Here is a 21,583-nt window from a genome sequence, read left to right as displayed (position 1 = left end):
TGCCAGCTTAATACTGTAGTCACAACACGATGAAACTCATGCAGCATAGAAAACTGGCAAAAAAATGGGATGTTGTGTTATAGAAGAGTTAACTGACTAAACACCTTTAAGACTGAGAAACTGCCAGGTTTGTCAGCCTAAAAAGGAGGTGATTTTTGGGGGAGTGGGAGGGTTCTCTAAAACAAAATCATAGTAGTAAGAACCTAATTATGCAACTAATTTAATACAAGTACAAGATTCTATTTCATCGTTTTGATTATCTAATATCATTACACATCCATATTTATTACAGCCCAGAAGACTATGTAGTCCAAAACTTTTATTTAATGAGCAAACATAACACAGGAAGTCAAAACAAGACATACACATACACATGTACATATGTATACCAATATACATTTAAACAATGCAGAAGAGGTAGTACCGTTAATTAAGAAATATATAACATGCAGTAAAAATACTAAGACAATTCATATCTGCCTTCATTGCACCTCTTCGAAGTATCACAAGAGGCTATAGAACAATGTATTCAGCACCAATCCAAACTTTAAAATGTACTCTGTACTCTTACATGATTGTACCTTGAATTTTCTGAAGGTGATCCTTCAGGGGACAGCATTTAGTTCATAAGTTAAATACTATGGCTGTAACAACTCAGATAATGAGCTTTGAATCCATGTACTTCTCACAGGAACCAGATTGTCTGTACGCTTCAGGATGTAAAGTTAGGCATTAACACCAAATATTTAACCTGATCTCTTTTTTCTTTCTCTAAGACAACCCCATCAGATGACTGAGTTCTGTTTTGGAGGGATGCCTTCCCTATAAGGGGAAAAAAGCACCACATAAAACTGGATAGAGTTTATTGTTGACCTTAAGAAAAACTCCAGTGTAGGCTTGAAGTTCTGTTAGACAGTAAGTAACTGCAGTATTTAGGTTTTACCGGGGGGCGGGGGGGAATTATCTCTGCAGAAACATGGTCCTAAAAGTACTGAAAGATGAAGAAGGGAAAACTCTGTAAGATAGCCCCCCTGGACACATTCAAGAGCATCCTAGCATGCCTCATGCTCAGAGAACAAGCTGCTAAAAGCAGGAGAGCCAGATCATAGAGCCAAAGCTCCAATACTTTAAGCCACTTATTCAGCAACTCTGTATGCTCAGAATAGAAACTCTGGGCAATGGTCTGTGTGACCACAAAAGCAAAGCTCTTTCAGAACTTCGTTAACCAGACTGACTCTTTCTTAAGATTTTTAAGCTGTACTTACAGCAAGTGAAAGACTTTGCTCTGTGAATACTGTTTTAGGAAAGAAGAAAAAATACAGTTAAGAAGAATTATCAACTGTTGAGACTTAAATGTAAAAACCAAAACAGACCTAGACCTCAGTAAATGCACCTTCCATCCGCATTTCCAGATCTAACCAAGGTGTGTCTCTAGTCCCAAGATCCACGCTAGGCAGATTCAGGAGTCTAAGGAAGGCTACAGTGAAAGAGGAAGGTGATATCTTCCTTTTTTAGGATTGTTTTCCAGATTTCCTGGTTTCCTGTATTGTTTAAGCTCTGATGGGCCAGCAGGGAAAAAAAAAAAATCCAAACAAAACAGCAATGCAACAAATCTAGGGAAGATACTGTAGTATATTGTAGATAACATTTATCTGATATACTCCTCCTCAGAGATGCAGGACATATCTTCATCTGTGCTTTCTTCCAAATCTGGCAAGTTGCCCCAGAGCAATACATTCACACCTGGTGGGAAGGAGGTAAGAAGACAAAGGAGGGAAAAAAGAAAAAAGTATTTTTGGATTGTGACCTTATTTTGAAGTTTCAAACTGTCTGTTTTCAGAGAAGATAACTACTCTAATCATTGCAAAACCTGGTAAGTCACGTTCATGATAAATATATCTAGACTATTTCCTATTTTTCTTCCAAAGTGATCTTGTAAGTGTTGCTGTTTACAGCATAGTTCAGAGAATAAGTCCCTGCTCACAGATGTATTTATATAGCTAATTCATGTAATTATTGATAATCCCCTCATGGCTGATTTATTTTTAAATGCATTGATCTGAAGCACAGGTGACACTGAAAGGTTTAGACAATAAGTTACTCCCATCTGCAAGGAAGAGAAATGATTTGTCAGAATGCTATGCATTCCTGAGGACTCAAAGCAAATTATGCTAGACACTTGGCATCCAAACAACACCTAGCTGAAGAAGCTAGCTAGCATGAGCTGTAACTTCAGCTTGAGCTAATGAGGACTCAGTTATATAGGGTCAAAGTGACAACATGACTCACCCAAAAAGAGTGCCCGTTGGACAGCTGCCTATGTAGCTATACATACCACTATAAATAGCAGCTGGTGGCTGTGTTCATACTAGTTATAATATTGCTTCAGAAAATCCTGCCTTCTGTCCACAAAAGGGATAGGTTAAGTTTTCTGATGAAGATAAATTTCCACTTAAAAATTTTCATTTACAAAGTAGCTACAACTACCTCCCCTAAAGTAGTTTGCTAGATTAGCAATACAGTAACGCTTGCCTTATGCCTCCATATGTTACACTCCCTCCATATGCTTTAACTATATTGAGATGCCTCATTAGAAGGAGGACTTGGAATTCAAGATTTTAAGGAAGAGAAGGAAACATATGTGTTCCTTACCAGAAGAGTCTAGTCTGTTGATGCCAAAGACTGCTTGGCTATGAAACATCCAGAAGTGGCCATTATTACAGGACAGCAGGCAAGGTTTGCAGGGAGAAATCACATGATAACCGACAATGTTACCACTAGAAAGACAAGTGAAATAATGAGCAACACAAATGCCTGATGAAAAGATACATGTCGGCTTTTCCAGCTCAAACTAATGTTAAATAGCCATGGTACCAGACCATTGTGTAATGCTCCTATTTTGATAAAGTTAAGGGAACATAGTTAAATAAGCATCTTAAATACTTAGGGAACATCTGTCAGGAGTTACAGAATATCTAAGTTTTAGATCTTTGGCATAGAGAACCATTTAGTAACCTAAATTGTGTAATCCAGATTAGTTTACATACCAACAAATGGTGTAGTTTTTTTTTTTTTTTCCTTTGGAAGGCCAATGATTCCATTGGAATCAGTGTAGAAGTTAATCATGCACATAAAATCCATCTGTACAGAAGCACTGTACATGGGAGGGTATCAGTAGTAGGAGTAATAAGACTGAGAATACCGAAGCCTTATCTACTCTCCTAGGTTGAAACCTAGAAACACTGTTTTTCTACTTTCTCAGTCGTGCGCTCTGGTGAGATATTTCTGTTTCTCTACTTCTAAAAAATAAAATACTGTGTTCCTATCACAACCCCCCACCGTTTAAATCTGAACAAGGTAAAAGTCTTGATTATGAAGCCAAAAGGATCATCTCAAATAACTGTGAGCTACTTGAGAGTTGTTGTTTTTACTCTTAAATATCAGGCATTAATAAAGAGGATAAAAGAACTCCAAGAACTTTAGTGACAGCATGTTCCATCTGCTAGCAACAACTAGATCTGCCAAGAGGATGTTCTATTAATTAGAATATGAGTAACTACTTCTTACTGTGGCCTTATTCACACAATTATCTCAGTGTTGAAGCAGACATTTAATCAGGCAGGTGGCATGCAAAGCTTTCCCATATACTCAGACTACTGACAAGGTTGTCACATTTCCACTTGGGACTTGCACAGAAATAGACTGGCAGCCATGCCCAGAAGTAGTGGGCTGAGTTTCTATCAAACAGCATTAAAATTGAAATAGAGTATGCAATCTGTTCATTCATCCCTTAACTCTTGCGCTGCAGTAGTCTGCAGTGAGAAGGTTAAACAGTATCGCGTCAGTGCATACACGCTTGAGGAGGTGTTCGTGTCACTGAATGGCACCCTTACCACTTTAAACATGCGATGTTCTTCAGTTTGCATTTGCAGATTTCAGTAAAATAGCAACTTCCAATGAAATCAACAGTACTAGATGGGAAGAAAGTAAAAATACAGAAGTTCAGGTGTGGCTATGATTAAAATTATAAAGTTTTGGTAATACTGGTCTGCAGTCGCAACAAAGTGATGTTACCATTACGGTCTCCTGTGGTTTTATTTTAACCTTTCCCAAGAGCACACAACATGTTTTTCCTATCAGCTACCAGCCATTCTCATATCGAAACAAAAAGAGGACCCATGAGATGTTACATTAATGTATCGCAAGTCCTCTCAAATTAGATCAGAAAGCACCACTGCTCTCAGTACTTCCTAAGGCTTGCAGGCTTGGCCCTGCTGCTGGCTGCGTGGCACTATCCGTCAGACATCTGATTATAGACGTTGCCCTGGTTCCTGGCAAGTCTCAGCTAAGACTACAGAACAATAGCTTAAAGGCTAGGACATTTAAAACCAAACCTTTGATTTCTTATCTCCTTTCTAACCCCTACTTTCTTATTAACATGCCATTTTGCAATCTTATTTCCTTAGCATTCAAATATTGTTATGGGAAAGCAACAAGCAACTGACTTGGAGAGTCGTGCTGGAACCAGCGCAAGATCAGGTTTGTTCTGTTTACAGGTATTTGTTTCAAATTCTAATCTTAAGGAAGGAGCTGGAGGAACTTCCCGTGGCTTCCTGAGCCTACGACTTCCCCACGAATAGATTAAATTAGACTTTTCATTTGCTAGAGGAGGGACGGCCTTGCTCTCGCTGTCCCGCCTTGGCTTCCCCAAGGCTGAAGGAACTGCAAACGCAGGAACGGGTTGAATCGTGCCCTTTGGGGCCCTTTTCCTGGTGACACCACGTTTGCAGAGGGATCTTTTAGGGATCCGGCCGGCCGCTGAGGACCGTGCGGCCTTGTGGGCCCCGGCCGAGCCCGCTCCCTGCGGGGCAGGCCCGCGGCCCCGAGGCTGACAGGCTGCAGCTCCCGGCCCGGCAGTCCCCCGCCGGAGGGACCCCCGTAGGGGGACCAGCCACCCCGCGGGGTCCCGGCGCTTACCCCGAGGGCGGGATGTCGGTGGAGTAGAGGTCGATCTCGGTGTCCGCCAGCAGCACGGCCTTCATCCCCCGCGAGCTCAGCACCTGCTGGCAGAAGCGGCAGCACAGCACGGCCACGCACCGGTCCTCGAAGGTGCAGCTGCTGGTTGACATGGTGGGGGGGGAAGGACGGACACCGCCGGGCCGGGCCAGGCCGGGCCCCGCCGCCGCCGTTCCCCGTCCCGTCAGGACCCGACCGCCGCCAACGGCCACGCTTCCATCTGTCAGTTTGAATTCCCGACCTCAGTCTCCTATTGGACGCGGCGGGACCCGCCCGCCCCATCTGATTAGTGGAGATCGGCGGCGGGGCCCACCCCCTCCTTGCAGGGCCGTTGGAGGAGACGGGTGGCACCACCCCTACCGCCTGGTTATTGGTGGAGGGGCACGCCCGCCCTTGCACCCATTGGCCCAGCCGGCAGCCTCTTTGCATGACTCGCCCCGCCCCTGCGCAGTCCTTGGGGCGGAGGCTACTGCGCTCCGCCAGGCCCCTCCCACCCCGTCCTGGCGGGGCGGTGCTATGGGTGCCGAGCGGCGGGAAGAGGGGTGGGCCCAGCTGACAGACGGAGCCGTCTGGTTGGCCGGAGCGCCCGTCGCTCCTTGCCCAGCTCTCTCCGTCGATTGGGCAAGCCGCGCGGCGGGGCGGGCCGGCGGCAGGGCCGGTGAGGGGGACCGGGTGGCGGGCGCCAGCGGCCGGAGGACGCCCGGCTGCGGGAGGCGGCTCCGCAGCGCCCAGGTAATCGCCCCGCCTCGGCCGCCGGGCACCGTCCCCTCCCCTGCCAGCCCGCCGGGGGCCCGCCGAGCTGCCCCCCGAGCTGCTCCCGCCGGCCGGCCGGCCCCTCCGCCTCCCCTCAGCCTCCCCTCAGCGCGGCCCTGAGGCGGGGCGCGGGGCCGCGTCCCTCAGCCCCGGCCCCCCCCCTCCCCCCCCCGGGACCCCCCCACGCTTCCTCTCCCCGCCGCCCTCATTGTTCTTCCCGGGCGGGATGCGGATCCGGCGGGTGCCGTGTTTATTTATTTCTTCCTTCCATACGCGCATCTTCCGCGGGGAGGGCGGGGGGCTGCAGCCTCGCCCCCTCTCTCCCCCGAAAAAAAAGGGGGGGAAAAATAAAATTTAAAAAAAAAGACGGGAGAAAAGTTGTGTCCCGCCGTCCCTCTGCGGGCAGGTTCCCGCCTGCCTCGCACATGCCGGGCTGCGGGCCGGCTCTGAGCCATGCCCCGGCGAGGGGCCGCCGGAAAAAAAACCAACAAAAAACCAAAAAACCAAAACACCACAAAAACCCCAAACCCAAAATAACCAAAAATCCCCGGAGCTGCCGAAGGAAAAGCTGCGGATAGAGCCGCGCCGCAGGGGACGGGTCTGGTGTGGCGGGGAGCTCCCGGGCTGGTCCTCCGGCTCCCGCCGCTGGTGTGGCTGCGGGCTGGGGTGCAGTTTTGCAGCGGAGGATGCTGCAGCTTGGGCAGGCTCTGGGTCTTCTTCCCCCCCCCGCATTGCTGCTCGTTTAGAGAAGGGCTTTTTCTCTGCGCAGGCTGGTTCCCCTCCCCTCCCTTCCCTCGCTCCCCTGGGGACCCCGCTTTCCAAATGAGCCCCTTTTCCCCCCTCCCCACCCCTTGGGGCTGGCTGCCATGTAGGCGTTTTCCCTTGGTTACCTGGCCGGTCTGCATTTCTAACCTCATGCTGCTGCTTAAAGGACAATTTGCAATGTCAGGGCAGCTTTTCTTTCAGTCACAAATTTTGGCTGCGCATCTTGCGACTGCTGGCTGCAAGCTGTAATTCTCTAAATTTTTAATTTTTTTTAAATTTTTTTTATTTTGCATTTGCAGGCAAGCAAACCAAAGAAAACGGCTTCTTGTCCTCCGTTTCTGCTCTCATTTGGGATTTGATTTGCATCATCTCTGAGCCCATTTAAAAAAAAAAAAAAAAAAAAAAGAAAGGCAAACCAAACCCACACAAAACATGTTGTGCGGAAGGACTTCCACTCCCTGGCTGTGCTATTAACGTTAGCAATCAGGAAGAGCCTTTGGGGGCTGCAGGATCTTGCTAGTCTGATGCTGCTGCTAAAGGTTTTGGTGCAGGGAGACAAAACTGCTGCCTCTTCCATCCACTGATCTCTTAACATCTGCATTTTGCTGCTGCTGTGCTCCGTCTCACACCCTCTCTCCATGGACTGATTTTTTTTTTTTCCTTTTTGTGGGGGGGGAGGACAAGCAGAAAATCAAGGCATCGCACTGAGAGGAGCGAAATTGCATTTATATCTTGTGTTCTGGTGGATCTGTTTTGAGGTTAATCTTTTTGGAAAAGAAAACATGACGTCGCCAGCAAAATTCAAAAAGGATAAGGAGATCATAGCTGAATATGACACTCAAGTTAAAGGTAGGAATGGTTTTATTTTCATCTCCTTTGCTATTGCAGTCCTGACTTGCAATTGTAGGAGTTTGCAGTAGATGTTTGGGTGGGGAAGGGGGAAATCATTTGCAGATTGCCTGGAATTTGCAGGGCTTTTTCATAATACAATGCTGGATCGGGTTTGCAATGCTTTTTCTCATCCCCATGGGGTAGGTTCCTACTATGGTATTGCCGTTTTAAGGTATCACGGTAAGGGCTTTTTTGCAGAATATAAGAAATCTTTGAGTTCCAAGAGATCCATATTTTTCTGTCTGCTGTTCTAAAATATGGCTTTGCATTTGAAATATGAGAGCCAGTTAATTGCTTTTTAATCCTCCTCCTATCATGGGAATCTTTTAAAAATCTGTGTAGTGTCAGAAGAGCATATTTCTACTGGTAGTAACAGGGACTGTGCTGAGGGTCCCTGTAAAGCTGTTTGTGCTAGAAAGTTCCATTATTCAGGATTTTGCTCTTGCTGAGTCCATAATATTACTGCTTGGTTTTTCTTACTCTGCTCTTGGGTGTAACACCTTAAGGTTGCAGAGTATGCGTGTGTGTGTATATATACATGCATGTATATGCATAAATATATAAATGAATAAAACGAATGCATCAACGTTATTCCCACCATCATAAGAAAGGTAATAAAGAGTCAGAGGCATATTTGCAATGATCATGCAAGTCTTCTGCAGAATTCAGTTGGCTGGGTTTCAGGCTATCATGTGCCCTAGGTTAAAAAAAAAAAAAAAAAGGATCGTGAAATGTCTACTTAGCTTCTTATTTTTGCAAAGTTTTCAAGATAACGCTTATTTAAAAAAAATTATGGCTTGTGTATGGCTTGATGTATTGCTTTTAGGAAGTTATGAGATATAGTGATTTATCTAATCGGTTAAAACTTGCTTGGTATGCTCATAGCATGCAGGAAAGATGGCCTTCGGGCAGGGTTGATTGAGTTAAATCAATGCGATTTAAAAAAAATGTGATTTAAATCTGAGTAGGAAATCTAGATTAAAACTGACAATTAAAATATTGTTTTGCAATTATGTACTTTAGTTATTTTTCCTACTGGGGGGGCTGCTTACTGGTTGCAAATCATTAAAACACGTTGTCCTACAAGATGCATGCCCTGCACTGACCCTAGTACTCTGTACCTAGAAGTAGTTTTGACATTTATGTTAAAAAATGCTTACCTGAGCAAATACAAAGTTGGGTAGGATTTTTTTTTTAAATTATTTTTGGAGTTCTTAAAGTTAGAAATGGAGAAGAGCGTGTTTCTTTTTTACTAGTTTAGTTTCTATTCCTGTTTTCTAGCTGTCTTTGGAAATGGGAATTGAAGTCAGCGTAAAATTAGAGGCTTATACGTTCTTTCATTATTTACCCCATCAAAACGTGCATGATGGATGCAAGCTTGTAGTCACGGTATTTGTGAATTGGACGCAATAATAAGAAACAAGGCTTTAGAATTAGCAAAGCGCATCTTCTCACCTCTCAGGTTTTTTCATGCATTAGAAAAGAAAAGAAATCTTTCCCTTCCTTTTCAAGAAAGAGACCGACAAGATGGGTAAAATGGAAACTAGCCTTCCCTGTGGGCAGAGACCATTATTGCCAAAACTCAGTTCATCTTTCAAGGTGCTTATGCAGAGACCTGTCAGTTAGCCTGTAATTGTGGTCCCAAAAGTGAATTGTTGTAGTAGCATATAGATTTTTTTTTTTTGCTTTTTGCCTTGTAAAAAGTTCCTATCTTAAATATGTGAGGTTAAGAAGACCAGAACTGTGTAAATGGATCACGAGGGGCTGGGAGAAGGGGGTTTCCGTCCTGAATTAGTGACTAGGGCAGCTACGAGTTTGTCTTGGGATATTCATCCCTCTTGCAGTTCAGCTTTCCCTGCCCGGGGGACTCCAGAAGCGGCAGCCCCAGAAGTGGCTAATGGGAGGTGTTAATCCATCTGCTCTTCCCTTGAGAGGGAGGTGTACCTGGGCCAAACAGCTCAAAAATTCACATGACAGTGTGGTAACAATCCTTTCCCCCATCACCTCATTTGTTTCAAAGTACAGGGGGGAGCTTCCCTGCTCCACCAGCTTCAACATTTCACAGGCTGCTTTGACAATGGGGGTCGTTGTCCCTTTGCTTTTAGGTATCAAGTTTGGGGGGAGACTTTGAAGTTATATATGCTCCTCTTAAAATTTCATGAAACTTGCTTTACATCTCATAGATACCTTGGCTCTGAGTTGGATGGCGATTTGGCTCTATAGGGAAGCTCTCATGAGCGGTAAGACCTCTTGCCTCTCTAATTCCAGAGATGTGCTGGTCTCTCTGCCATGGTGGGAAGATGAGACGGCACTAAAGACACACTTAAATCCAAAAGTGTGGTGCTTGCCTAATCATTAAACATACCATGGTCCTTACATAAAAATTTTGGTGTCCTGATCAAATTCTGACTTTAACTGTGGGAACGGCGTAGAAATGGTGTTACCTTTGATTATGGGTTGTTTGGTATCTTTTCTCTTGTGTTGTGAAATGATGCCATGAAGCAGTCACTGTAGGAGTGAGATGAATCAGGTGTTGGCGTGCTACGTAAATTGTAAGGTGTCATCTATTTCTCAGATGAGAAAACTGTGGTATTTTTTACTGGCATTTAGAAACTTGCTGCAATTTTTTGCTACGCTCCGTTCTGGCTGTGCATTGGAAGCCATGTTTAGAGGCTTCATTTAAAACCATTAATCCACAAACATGTACTCGAGCACTTTAAAGTACTACTAATGGAATGATTGAGCTTTGTTTAAAAATTGAATAGTCTTAAGTTGTTAATCAAAAACTATTTAAAGAATAATTTGGTTATGGTTAATAGATTGTTGTTAGGCAAATTTTTGATTTTCTGTTACTGAAGGAACTTGGTAATTTTTCTTGTAAAAGGTGTGTGGGGTTGACAGGGTGTCGATGAGTGAAACTTTGTTCTCCCGTTGCCATGCGCTATAGGTATTTGTTGTCTTCTTCCAACAGCCAGTTCTTTGCCTCTTGTGGGTTGGAGTTAGCTCTTCCTGTGGTTTGCACATGCAGCTAATGGCAGGGGATATCAATATTAGGATGAAATGAATTTCTGAAGATGAAGACTGTTTACCTCTTACACATGAGACTTACTGTGCAGAAGCTAGGGGACATGAAGGGAGGGATGTGTTTTTTCCTGATTACTTGTGCACTGTGGTTGAGGACAAGTTTTGCAGTCTTGTAGGTGCTGGTGCAGTGCATCCATCCTTGGAGGTTGCTGGAACCAGACTGGATACAGCCTTGAGTTACGTGGTCTGACCTTATAGCTGACCACTGGAGGTTGGGGCTGGATGACCTCCTGAGCTCCCTTCCAGCCTGAATTGTCCAATGATGCCATGATCTCCAGTATCTGGAGGTTCAGTTACAAACTCGATGTCTTCTGCAGAAATGAGTTAACCTGCAGAGGTGTCCAGACGGGGTAGCCTTCCTCAACAACTGCACTGACCTTGAGTTTTTTACCTCTGGATGATGCAAGCAAAATTTGCATTGTATTTGGTTGCATTGGCTGTGCTATCTGCACTTGAATGTTTCACGCTGTTGGGAGAGGAGAGGTTGCCAGTATTAGAGGGCTCTTCTTGCAAGACTTATTGAGAGTGCCTCTCTCTTTGAGGAAACTCTGAAATGGCTGCGTGTCGTGTTGTAGGAATTCTCCTGACAAGATGACATGGGGTCAGCAGGGGAGGGAAGTGCTGCTTTGATACGTTTCTGTACCATGTGCTCACAAAGATTATGAGTTCTGTGAAGCTGGAAAGTGAGATTCTGTGGTCTCCATATGGAGCCTTTGATATCTCAAGCTCATCCCCTTGTCTGGATTGTCTCTCCCAATTCCTTTGTGCAAGTTGCGGTAAAGCAGAGATAATTAATTTATGCTGTGTAGTGTGTTCCATATGAGATTTGGATGCTGCCTATCTATGCCCGACCAAGGACTGTCAGACTGTTTTTAATGTATTAAATTGGAGTGTACATTTGCTGAGGAAAGACGCGTCAGTGATTTATCTCTTAATTCTTCTTTTCTTTCTCCTCGTGTCCCACAAGAGCCTTATATTTAATTAGTTTGTATAAAGCTTCAGTAAATAGCTTCATGGTTTGGGCTACAGAAATTTAATACTGAAATTCTTTACACAGCAAGGGTTCATAAGCCACTTCTGTCCTTGAGTAGTCTCTAGCAAAGGTTAAAAAGCATCTCTTGCAGATCTTGCAGCACAGCCCAAAAAGCACTAGGAGTATGAAAAATAGATGAGGTAATTTGTAGCAGGAGCGAGCACAGCATAGAGGTGGCTGCATGGTTATTTAGCAGTGTGTGTCTTGAGCTAAGAGAAGATGCCTGATAAGAACTTCAGGCAAGCCTCCCAGCTGCCATCAGATTCAGGCTACTGTAATGTCTCAAACTTATTTTTTAATCTCCTAAAAATTGCTGATAAATTTCAGATAAGTCCCTTTTTCTTTTCTGGGTTGAACAACTGATAGCGTATTTGATCTGATTGTGATCTTTTGCCTTAAATGCTGCTTAAAAACGCCTTAAATGCTGCATACAAATCTCATTCTTATGGTACATCTTCTGTGTGCCTTGATTGATGGGCAGCAGTTTTTAATCCTGGTAAACTCTTAGGAGTGGTACAGACCTTCTCTGTGTGAAAGGTTACAAAAGTAGTTGTGACTGGGTCAGCAGCTGTAATTTGGGGGCTAGAAAGGAAGTGTGATGCTTTTGGGTGGTGATTTGAAACAAAACTGGCATTTCTCTCAACTGTTGAAAGTTTTCTTGTTAACACTGCACATGCAGCGCTTGTCTACAAAGAAGGTATTTGTAGAACTATCTTTAGATTTTTTTAGATCAGTGAGTTGAAATCACTGTAATTTATTTTGTTCCTAAACCTGTGCACCTAGGGATTTTCAATACTGTTGACGATACGTATATATGATGATTTGTGTTTGTCTTCTGTTCAGGTCACCAAGTTGGTTGCTGCACACTATGACTGTGTTTGCAGATCCGCGCACCATGTATGTGTGCCTTCAAGAGTTATGGCTGAGCTCTTGGCCACTTCTTTGGCAACGCCTATTTAATACACTGCGTAAATAGACTTTTCAGCCATGCACCCTGGTGTGGTTGAGTGGAATACTTTTAAATTTTGAGATTTTGAGTTTGTATGTATTGGATTACCATTTACATTTAAAATGTAAAACTACCTTTTAAGGGGTTTTTACAGTTAATCATTACTCTGTGCGTGTAAGTGATTCCATTTGTTTGCAACAATGACTTGCTCCAAACTCCGGCTATGGAATTGCTGTAGAATCATCTGTTTTTCTGCAGTTCTTGATAGTGCTAATCCCTTGAGTTTTGGAGCTGGATTGGGCCAACAAAGCAGCCTGCTGCCAGAAAGGGGGAAGGGGCTGTTGGGAGACTGGTTTGATGTTACAGCAATAGTTTGTATTTCATTTCGTCCTATGTACAGTTCCTGCTAATGGATTATTAACGAGGATGGAAAGAGGTGAAAGAATGCAGAGTCTTCCTTCTTTCCACTGCATCTCCAAAATCCCTCTGTTGCAGATTCATCAAGTATTGCAAGGCTAGAGACCAAATCTGACCAAAAGGCTCGGTCCACTTAAGTGTTGCAGTTTCTTCCAAAAGCAGAAGGAATTGCCAGTGTAACTCCAGTAGGGTTTCTATAAAAAGTTTACTAGTGATAGCCAGTTTTCCCTAACTCCCAACTAAGGGAGCCCCACGACATTTTTCCTTAGCTCTAAATTATTTCCTTTCGCAGTAAGGGTACACATTAGTATCTTTTCCTTTTTCTGTTAGTTAAAAGCCTTGACTTTTCTTTTTTTTGTTTTTAATGCTTACTAATTTTTGCCCATTTTGAGAATTGGAAGAACTTATTTGCCTGGTCAACTTTTTCAGCTGTCTTTATGAAGAGTGAAAAATCTAAACCTTTGTTGAGACGGAAAGTATGTTTAAACACATGTTCTTTTGAATAGCTTTTGCTATGCCATGCACAGTTGATACTCATTACTTAGGACTTTATTTAGTTCACTTTTGTATGACTTTTGCAGATTTCATGCCTTCTTTTTGAGAATTTCTACAACATCATGGGAGTCCTGCTCTCTGAATATTGTCAACGTTTTATAGGCGATGGAAGCAAATGCAGAGTTATGGTTTGATTTGCTGAGGGATAAAAAAAGTATGGGAGAAAATGGGAGAAGGTGTCTTGAGTTCACAGTAATTCCATCATTAGAGACTGTTCTTCATTCCTACTTTATCTTTCTCCTTTTATTCCAAAATAGCAATATTACAGAAGACAAAACAGGACCTTCTTTTTGTGAAATCTCTAGGTAGTGGTCAGTGAAACTCTTGATGTGAGTGTTTAAAGTCAGAAAACACATGTGGATATAGAGTAACTATATCAAGGAAGCTCAGCTGGTATTTCTTCCAAGTAGATGCTGCAAATGGATTTGAACCATTTAAAGTAGTATTTTTTTGCCATCAAAGTAACTATTTACTGTTGTTAAACTCTAAAGCTTCTGACCCAGTCATTTTGCTTTGAGTTGATACAGTGAGAGTTAATCGTTGCTTGGAAAAAAATAAGGGGCTGGTAATTTAAAAAAAAAAAAAAAAAAGAAATCACTTCCTCTGCGATTCTGAATGTAAAAGCATCATGTGTTTATAAGAGCTAGAGTTATTTGGGAGTGCTGCTTGCACTCTGAAGCAGCGTGGGCATGATGTTGGGATGGCAGCATGCAGCCTGTGGTGAGCCTAGATGAGAGTCAGTGGCAGGCAGCATCACGAAGATGCGCGCGTCAGGAGAAACGAGCCCAGCATTTGCTGTTCTTTAACCAAGCAAGGCAGCAAAAATGGAAGCAAGTATAAATGTAAATGTGAGCTGTGCCTGGGTGTAAATCTCAGCTGATATGCCTGGCACAGCCCTGCAGTTTAATCTAGTGTGCACCCTTTTGTATGCTGCAGTATGCTGCACAGAATAGTGCAGTAAATCTTTGGCATAAACGACAAGCAGCAAGTTCTCAAAACATTCATAGGGTTCCCCCCTCTCCTTTAATGAGCGCTTTTTCTCCAACATTTTCTCTCAAGGTGTTGCTAAACGTGGTGCAAAAATTCTTAGGTCTTAAGTGTTTTCAGCATGCCACAGAAACAAGTTTTGCTTCACATTTATTTCTGTGAGCTGAATTAGGCCAGGGGAGCTGCCTTATCCTGTGGCACATAAGCAGCTCCTAGCTTTTTGACTCTTGAGAAGGAGCCAAATAAACAGATTAACTCTAAACCAAGAGTGGATTTTCATCTACAGTCGTGAAGTGCTGTGGCAGGGTGATTTGGTCAGTCCTACTAAGTTTAAAGTTGTTGTGTGGTGTTTTTTTTTTTTTTTTTTTGTAGGACTTTCCAGGAAGAGCCTTTTGGCTTCCCTTCTTTTAAGTAGGGAAGGGTTTTTGGTTTGTTTTTGTACCACTGTAATTGGACAACAGTTTGCATGCAGAGAGTAAGGCATAGAGCTATGCAATTTATAGATGGGGCGTGCTTGCAAATTGAATCTACTTAAAATAACAACAGTTGTTGCCTGGGAATTAGTCCCCGACTCTTTCTTTGGACAGTAGTCCAGTCCCACTGCAGGGACATACTCTGACGGTCCCGTGAGGAAGGGGAGTTTGTTCCCGACGGACCTGTAGCTGCCAGAATTGCTAAACTGCTCACTCTGAACAAGTGGATCGATTGTTTTCTAACCAAATCCTAAACCTCAGTCAATCAAAACAGTCTAGGCATTAATTGATCCCCTTGTTCCCCTTCTCAGCAGGGAGGGAGTGATCCATGCAGGGCAGGAGGAAACCAAATTGACCGACAATTTCAAGGAACTTTCTGGGCTGTGGCACGTTACATATGATTATGCCTTTATTTGAGGAATATTTAAGATGCCTGTTGGTTGAGGTTTAAATATAGCGGGATAAATTACTCTTGCGTCTTTGAGGATGCTCCTACTCATTAGCACTTAATTTGCGAAGTTAGGTGTTACAGGAAATGCCACAAAATCCTTTTCTTTATGCAGGCTAACACTGGAGCAGTGCTCTTGCTATTCTACTGCTAAGAGTATCTGGTATCCAAAATGCATTTTATTTGATATTCTTTTAGGAAACAAAAAACAAACAAACAAAAGAGGAGTTATTCACATGTTTCATTAGCGCTGTTTGTTATTAAAATATGAAGAAATATTTGAAAGAAAATAAAGAAATATCGATACTTTGGATCCAAGAAACTTCCACTTAGCTACCAGATGTAGTTATTCAACTTGGGCAGTACTGTAGCATCCACAGACAGCTGGTAGCTGTTGTGTGCTCACTGGCATACGGCAATTTTCCTTCCTCCATCCCAGTCCATCTGGGGAGGGCTGTCTTAAGTGTTTTACTTGGAAATCACAGCTATGATGAGTTAACTTCTAAGGCTATTGATGGCACTATGTGTAACTATCCAGGCAGTTTTGATCAGTGAACAGAAATGAAGCTTTCTAGAAAACATGCTCTTCCACCTTCTTGGAAACACACAGCGGTATCATATGCCTGCAAAGCAGAATTTGGACACACAGCACAAAGGCAGGCAGAGTGAAGTTTACTAAGATGCTGACATGCCTGTCCTCTGAAAGGGCTGCTTTCCTGACTGGAGCATTTGGCAAATCCACTGACAGTGTTCTTTGATTTATTTATTTATTTGTCATCAGTAGATACAAATTCAGTTCTATGGACCGTAAAGCAGATCTATTACAGGTGTGTTTTGAACAGCTGTCTGATGAACGTGAAGTGCTTTGAAAGCTCAGGACAGAAAACATGTAAGTAAGAAGCAGCCATTATTACTGTGAAAAAAAATTGTCTCCATTTTTGTTAATGTGTCCAGTGAATATATTAATGAATGATAATGACAAATCATACTGTACTAAGTGTTTTATGGACTGTGGAGGTACAGAGCTCTGAGCAGGCCTGTGGAGGTTTCTCCTCTGCCTTCGATAACCAGTTACTCAGACATTTAATAAATGAATATCTCTGTGAAGTGGTTTTGGAAAGGAGCCTGGTTTTGCTTTGGTCTCTTTAATGAAAGTAACTCTTCCTAACTTTTCTATGTTCTCTCCATCTGTTGAAGAAGGAAGCCTGCTTTATCCCATTTACCCTTTAAAAAAAAAGATCAGTAAACCACCAGTATTTCTGTTGCATAGTGGCCTGCTTGTACCCGTCTGTGTCCCAGCTCAACGGGGCAGAGTCCGGTGCTGTAGGAAGATGCTGAAATATGAACAAAAGACTTTGCCAGTAAATGACTTAAAAGTGTGCAGCTGGAAAAGGGAGGGGGAAAGGGTTTCTGTGCTGTATTGAGGGAGGAACAAATACAACACTACAAAGGTCACAGGATACAGTAATGATGTTTGGATGGAAACTTAACTTGCTATGAATGAAATTGTGCTCTTGAGTTTTCCCCCTGGAGCTGAATGTCTAAAAACTCTGAAAACTTCTTGTTCTGTTTCTTTTTTTCCCTTTTCTTTTTTTGGCTCTTGTGAGCTACCATGAGTTGTGTTATAGAAATGAAAAAGAAGGAAAAATGGAGGACAGACAGCACCCACACATGTGCTAGGAGAGGCTTAAACACACTGATCTCTATTGGGTTAATCAGACCTGTGACAGTATTAATTTCTGGTTACTCTAGTACAACTGTTGCAAGTCAAAGTTTTGTCTATGCTAAACAAATGTGTAAAGTTTCTTAGCAGGGAACTTACTATGTTACCAAAGACATCAGCACTACTGGCCAGGGTTAGGTAAACTCAGAACTTGCACTAAGCACCCCTTGGAGCTGACTCTTGGACCCCTTGAGTGTTGGTTTTATTTCCTGTGTGGTGTGAAGTCTTGTTACTGATTGCTAAATTGTCTTTTCTCTCTCCACGTGCTCTTATCCCATCCAGATTGCCTGTATTTTCTGTGAGGTTGGTTTGATCTTTTATCAATCCATATGCTGTTGTTACCTTCCATTATATGATTAATTTCTGCCTGTAATGATAAATTACTTTACCCAAAAGTGTAAGAGAAATCCTTTTATTTACCCCAGTTATCTAATGCCAAGCACATTCATATGCATTGTCTTCATACTTAAGGAATTAATCTTTACTTAGGCTTTAAATCAAATTATTTCTCCCATCCCCATCAAAACGATCTTGACAGAACATAGCTCTGAAGGGCTTCTCACATCCATTAATTTCCGCCTTTCACTCTTTCTCCCCGGAAACCTTGGCTATAAGTGGCCCCCCCCAGACATGCCCCCGAAAGTTCAGGTAGTAAGTTCGTTTCAGGTTTAAAACAAGGGAACAAATTCTGGCACTGGCATCTCTGGAAAATCCTTATAGGTAGTCTTCTTTTACTACCTATTTTTACTACCTACTTTTACTACTGAAAGCAGTGACAGCTGTTGCCAGCAAATGAGAAAGTGTTTTGTTTTGGTTTGGTTTGGTTTTGGGTTTTTGCTTTATTTTGTTCTGAAACTTGAAGTTATTTTCTGGTTAACATATTCTAACAGTTGGTCGTTCTTGCTGTGATTTATAAATTTGCTTGACTGTTACTGATTAATTTCTAGCTTAAACTTAAGGAGCACCCATGGTGGGAGTATTACAGTACTGCAGTCTTGGAGGAGAGAAGGCTCCATCAGTATTTTGGGAAGGAGCTTGCGATCGCCAGACCAACATGTACAGAGTGGACGAGTACATTTTTCTGCTGCTGGAGATTTCTCCAGAAAGCAGCATCTGTAACTTGTGAAGTTCTGTAATAAATACTTGCTGTAAGCTGAAAGAGCAGCTATAATTTTCTCCGTACTCTGTTCCCTTTTCCAGCTCACTCACATCGTTTCAGTGGTTTTATGATTAGGCTTCACGCAAATAGTTTTCATTCATGCCCCACCCTCTACGAAACCCAGAGCAGCACAGCCAGCTGCTATAGTTGGGATGAAAGTGCTGCTAATTTGCTGTTACCTTTAGTTTAAGGATTCTGGATCTTGTGAAAGGTTTGCTGTTGTCCTTGCTGTAAAAAGTTATTTATATGTTGACTATTTAAACACATTTATCAGTTCTCAAAGATCCATGCCTCTCCTTTGAAGAAGAAGGTTGCTTTGAGACCTTACATGGAAGGGTAGGTGCAGAGGATGACAGCTGTATGTATCTATAGGACAGAGTAAGGTGATTTTTTTTTTTTTTTTCTTTTTCCCCTGAAATTGATCAGTATTCAACCAGCCTTGCTTGGGCTGTCTGTTGTGGAAAGGTTATGCTGTGTTTACAGAACTACTTTGAATCTTTGACAGCGATAGTAAGAATAAATTCAACTCTTTTCACTAAGGGCTCTCTTGATGTACAAGGAAAACAGATTCCTTTTCCTTCCCTGCCTCTCCCCCCCCCCCCCCCCCCCTTATTTTTTTTTGGCTTCTAGTCGTGTGTCTCTCCTAAAGCTTATTTTGTTAACAAAACAAAGGTCCCCCTGAAGCCTCACTATGCATGCTTTTAGCTTATGGCAATAATATTAAAATCTGTTGACCATTAACTTTTTAGAGCACAGGTGTTTTACATAGAGTGGTTTTTATCAGATATATGGAAAGCTCTTTTATTTTTGTTTTTTTATCTTTCAATGTATGAAGTGTTTATTTAGTTTGGAGAGGTGAGTTTGTTTTTAAGTAGCCCAAACAAAATGCCTGTTCTTTTCAATATGCTAAAGAGCTATTCAGCTGTATCATAAACCTCTTACAGTTCATATTTTATTACTGCATCACTTTCTAAAGTCCTCTTTGACTTAACATCTTAACTCTACTTAGGTTTCAGTCTTTCAGTGACCCCTTGCCAATCAGTGAAAGTGAGGGCATTCATACATAATATTTATAACTGAGAACTCTTACATCTTTTATATTAAAACAAAAAAAAGAAGCCCAAAAGCCACGGTTGTCTTCTGCAGAATTCTCTGATTCTGAAACTTCCTGTGGCATATTTTAAGCATTATAGACATTATTCCTCAGCTACTTTGAAGCTAAATAAAGCAAATTATTTCTGGGTATAACTGTGGGTATAACTGTATGTGTATTTATAACATGCATGTAATAACAATTTACTTTCTTTTCTCTTTAAAATTCCATCCATTTTCCTTTCAAATAGCTTTACGTGGCTTATGGTCATTGAAAGAACATCCAGGCTAAATCAGCCTTTTTACTGGTCTGACAGTGTCAGAACTTTGTGGGTGCTGTTTTCCCCTTGGGTGAGGAGAGGCATCCTCCTACATTTGGTGCTGTTAATTCAGATCTATTTTGAGGAGTCTGTGTTCTTTGGGTTGCTGAATTAGGTCTTTCCACAGATCTTGCACAGTGGAATGGCATTGTGTTCGAAGTAGACTGAAAGTAGGTAAAAAGATTAAATGGTAGTGAATTACTCAAAATGACCTAAATCAAGGTCTCCAGTGAGATTTATGGGATTCAGTTACAGTTCTTGAAACATGTTGAGAGAACACTGAACTTCTTTTTTTCACTTTTTTTTTTTTTCCTGGCAATGCAGCCTGCATGGCTGGAAAGGATGTGCCTCTCTTTAAGAAAAGTTACTCGGGTACAGGAGATAATTGCATAGTGGTTTTACTTTTTTATTTTTTTGTTCTCGTTTGGTTTTTTGGAGGTGATGGAATGACAAATCTCAGCATTGTTTTGAATGAGACGGCTGTCGAGTCAAGAGGTCCTCACTGGTCCGAGTAGAAACAGGGAGCGGGGGAATGCAGCTCGCTGCTCAAATAAAACTCAGTGGAGTTTACTGCGAAGAACAGCCAAAAACAATTCCATGAATGAGTCAAAGTTTGTACAGTCTTGAATTGGATTGTCAGGTAGCTGACATGTGTCTGTAGGTATCCCTTCTTTTGACTCCTTTCTCCCTTCTCTTTTCTTCCTCCCTGACTCCTGCCGTTGGGAAATGGTTTGAGTAGTAAGTAGGAAATAAACACTCCCCTGAAATTTCCTAACACAAATAAACAGGTTTGCTATTTTTAAGTGCCAGTTTTTATGATTCTTCCAAAGTTCTTTTTGCTCCACTGGGATTGAGTCTTGAATGAATGTTTTCTTTAAGATTTATTTTTAGGAGTTAAAGGCTTATGTGAACTTTAGTGCTGGCAAAGATACTAGGTTGCCAGTCCTAGACATCAAATTTGTATTTTTTAAATTTTTAAATCTTTAAGCTGCCAAGAAGAGAGGCCAACTGAGAATACTGAAAGAGATGCTCATTTCACTACCTCTTGTACCAGGGTTTTGTTGACACTTTCCTACGTGTGTGAGAAATAACTTCATGTTGAAGCAAACCTTCACTGTTGCCACTGAAGTTGAACTTCAGAGCTTTGTGAAGATTTTCAGTTTAAATAGGAGAAAGTTTGTGAATGTTAAATATTTCTTTTGGTGGCAGAGCAAGCAGGAAACGCTTGTCACTGCAAACTATTTGGGGGCTGATTCCCTGTCCTTTTCTTGTGTATAAAGTGCTCTTGTTCCTTGGAGTGGACTTGCCTGGTCCTAGGGGATGTCTTGTTTCTGTTTGTGGTGGAGAGGTTGTGCCAGAGCAAACAGAAGAGCCCCTGAGCTGCAGAGACCTTCTCCTTAGTTTTAAGGCATGGTGCTGGGAATTGCCTCTTGCTTTCTGACCCGTTTACTTTGTCCAGCAAGAGAAGGGTCAGGGAGGTGGCTGCAGGGCTTGCTCTTGTCAAAAGCTGCATTTTTAGGAAGCTTTCTCAATGCTCCCAAATGCTGTTAATCCGGATGAAAGTGTTAATGCTTTTTTTTTTTTTTTTTTTCCTTGTCAGTTAGGACTAGAATAGGCAGGGGAAAAGATACAAGGCAATCGGACGTGTTCGAGGAAGAGGAAGAGTATGTCAGGAGCGAAGGAAAATCCGCTTTGCCTTGTCGGTAATTAGGGTGGACTTAAAATTTTAGCAAGTGTCTGGCTCCTTGGTGATTTAATTTTCTACGTGCCTTAGCTTGGTTTGAGGTTAGACTGTTCATACTAACGTGTTTTACAAAATGGATGTTCTCTGCGTAGTGGTGGCAGTGGGTATGTCTATTATTACTGATGGCAAATTGGTTAATAATGTGGTTAGTCTAAATAAACTAATAGTGCAGAC

General features: G+C 42.4%; 2 protein-coding genes across 3 annotated transcripts in view; one reads left to right on the top strand and one right to left on the bottom strand.

Annotated features, from left to right (window-relative positions):
• Window positions 1–297: 297 nt before the first annotated feature.
• FAM72A (family with sequence similarity 72 member A) lies at window positions 298–5,221 on the bottom strand. The gene is made up of 4 exons (XM_075054729.1): window positions 4,978–5,221; window positions 3,894–3,971; window positions 2,653–2,777; window positions 298–1,743 (listed from the first exon to the last, which is right to left on the bottom strand). The coding sequence occupies exons 1-4, from the start codon at window positions 5,127–5,129 to the stop codon at window positions 1,649–1,651; spliced, it is 450 nt and encodes a 149-aa protein (XP_074910830.1). The 5' UTR covers window positions 5,130–5,221; the 3' UTR covers window positions 298–1,648.
• A 449-nt stretch (window positions 5,222–5,670) lies between these two features.
• Window positions 5,671–21,583, top strand: part of SRGAP2 (SLIT-ROBO Rho GTPase activating protein 2) — a 115,352-nt gene continuing 99,439 nt past the window's right edge. For both annotated transcript variants that reach the window (XM_075056015.1, XM_075056013.1), the window contains exons 1-2: window positions 5,671–5,748; window positions 6,834–7,383. In XM_075056015.1, coding sequence (XP_074912116.1) covers window positions 7,317–7,383 — 67 coding nt within the window. In that variant the 5' untranslated portion in view covers window positions 5,671–5,748; window positions 6,834–7,316. The remainder of the gene's footprint in view (window positions 5,749–6,833; window positions 7,384–21,583) is intronic.

This window comes from Buteo buteo, chromosome 23, assembly GCF_964188355.1.
Source record: "Buteo buteo chromosome 23, bButBut1.hap1.1, whole genome shotgun sequence".
NCBI classification, from domain to species: Eukaryota; Metazoa; Chordata; class Aves; order Accipitriformes; family Accipitridae; genus Buteo; species Buteo buteo.
Note: the sequence above shows the minus strand (reverse complement) of the source record. Positions and strands in the feature narration are given on the sequence as shown.

Bases quoted from the DNA above. Each gene is read 5' to 3' on its own strand.
- FAM72A (XM_075054729.1), bottom strand. From the start codon at position 5,129: ATGTCAACCAGCAGCTGCACCTTCGAGGACCGGTGCGTGGCCGTGCTG. The intron at 3,972-4,977 runs GTAAGCGCCGGG...CTTCCCATCTAG, and splicing joins ACCGACATCCCGCCCTCGGG to TACTGTTGATTTCATTGGAA. The intron at 2,778-3,893 runs GTAAGGGTGCCA...TTGTCTTTCTAG, and splicing joins AACATCGCATGTTTAAAGTG to TGGTAACATTGTCGGTTATC.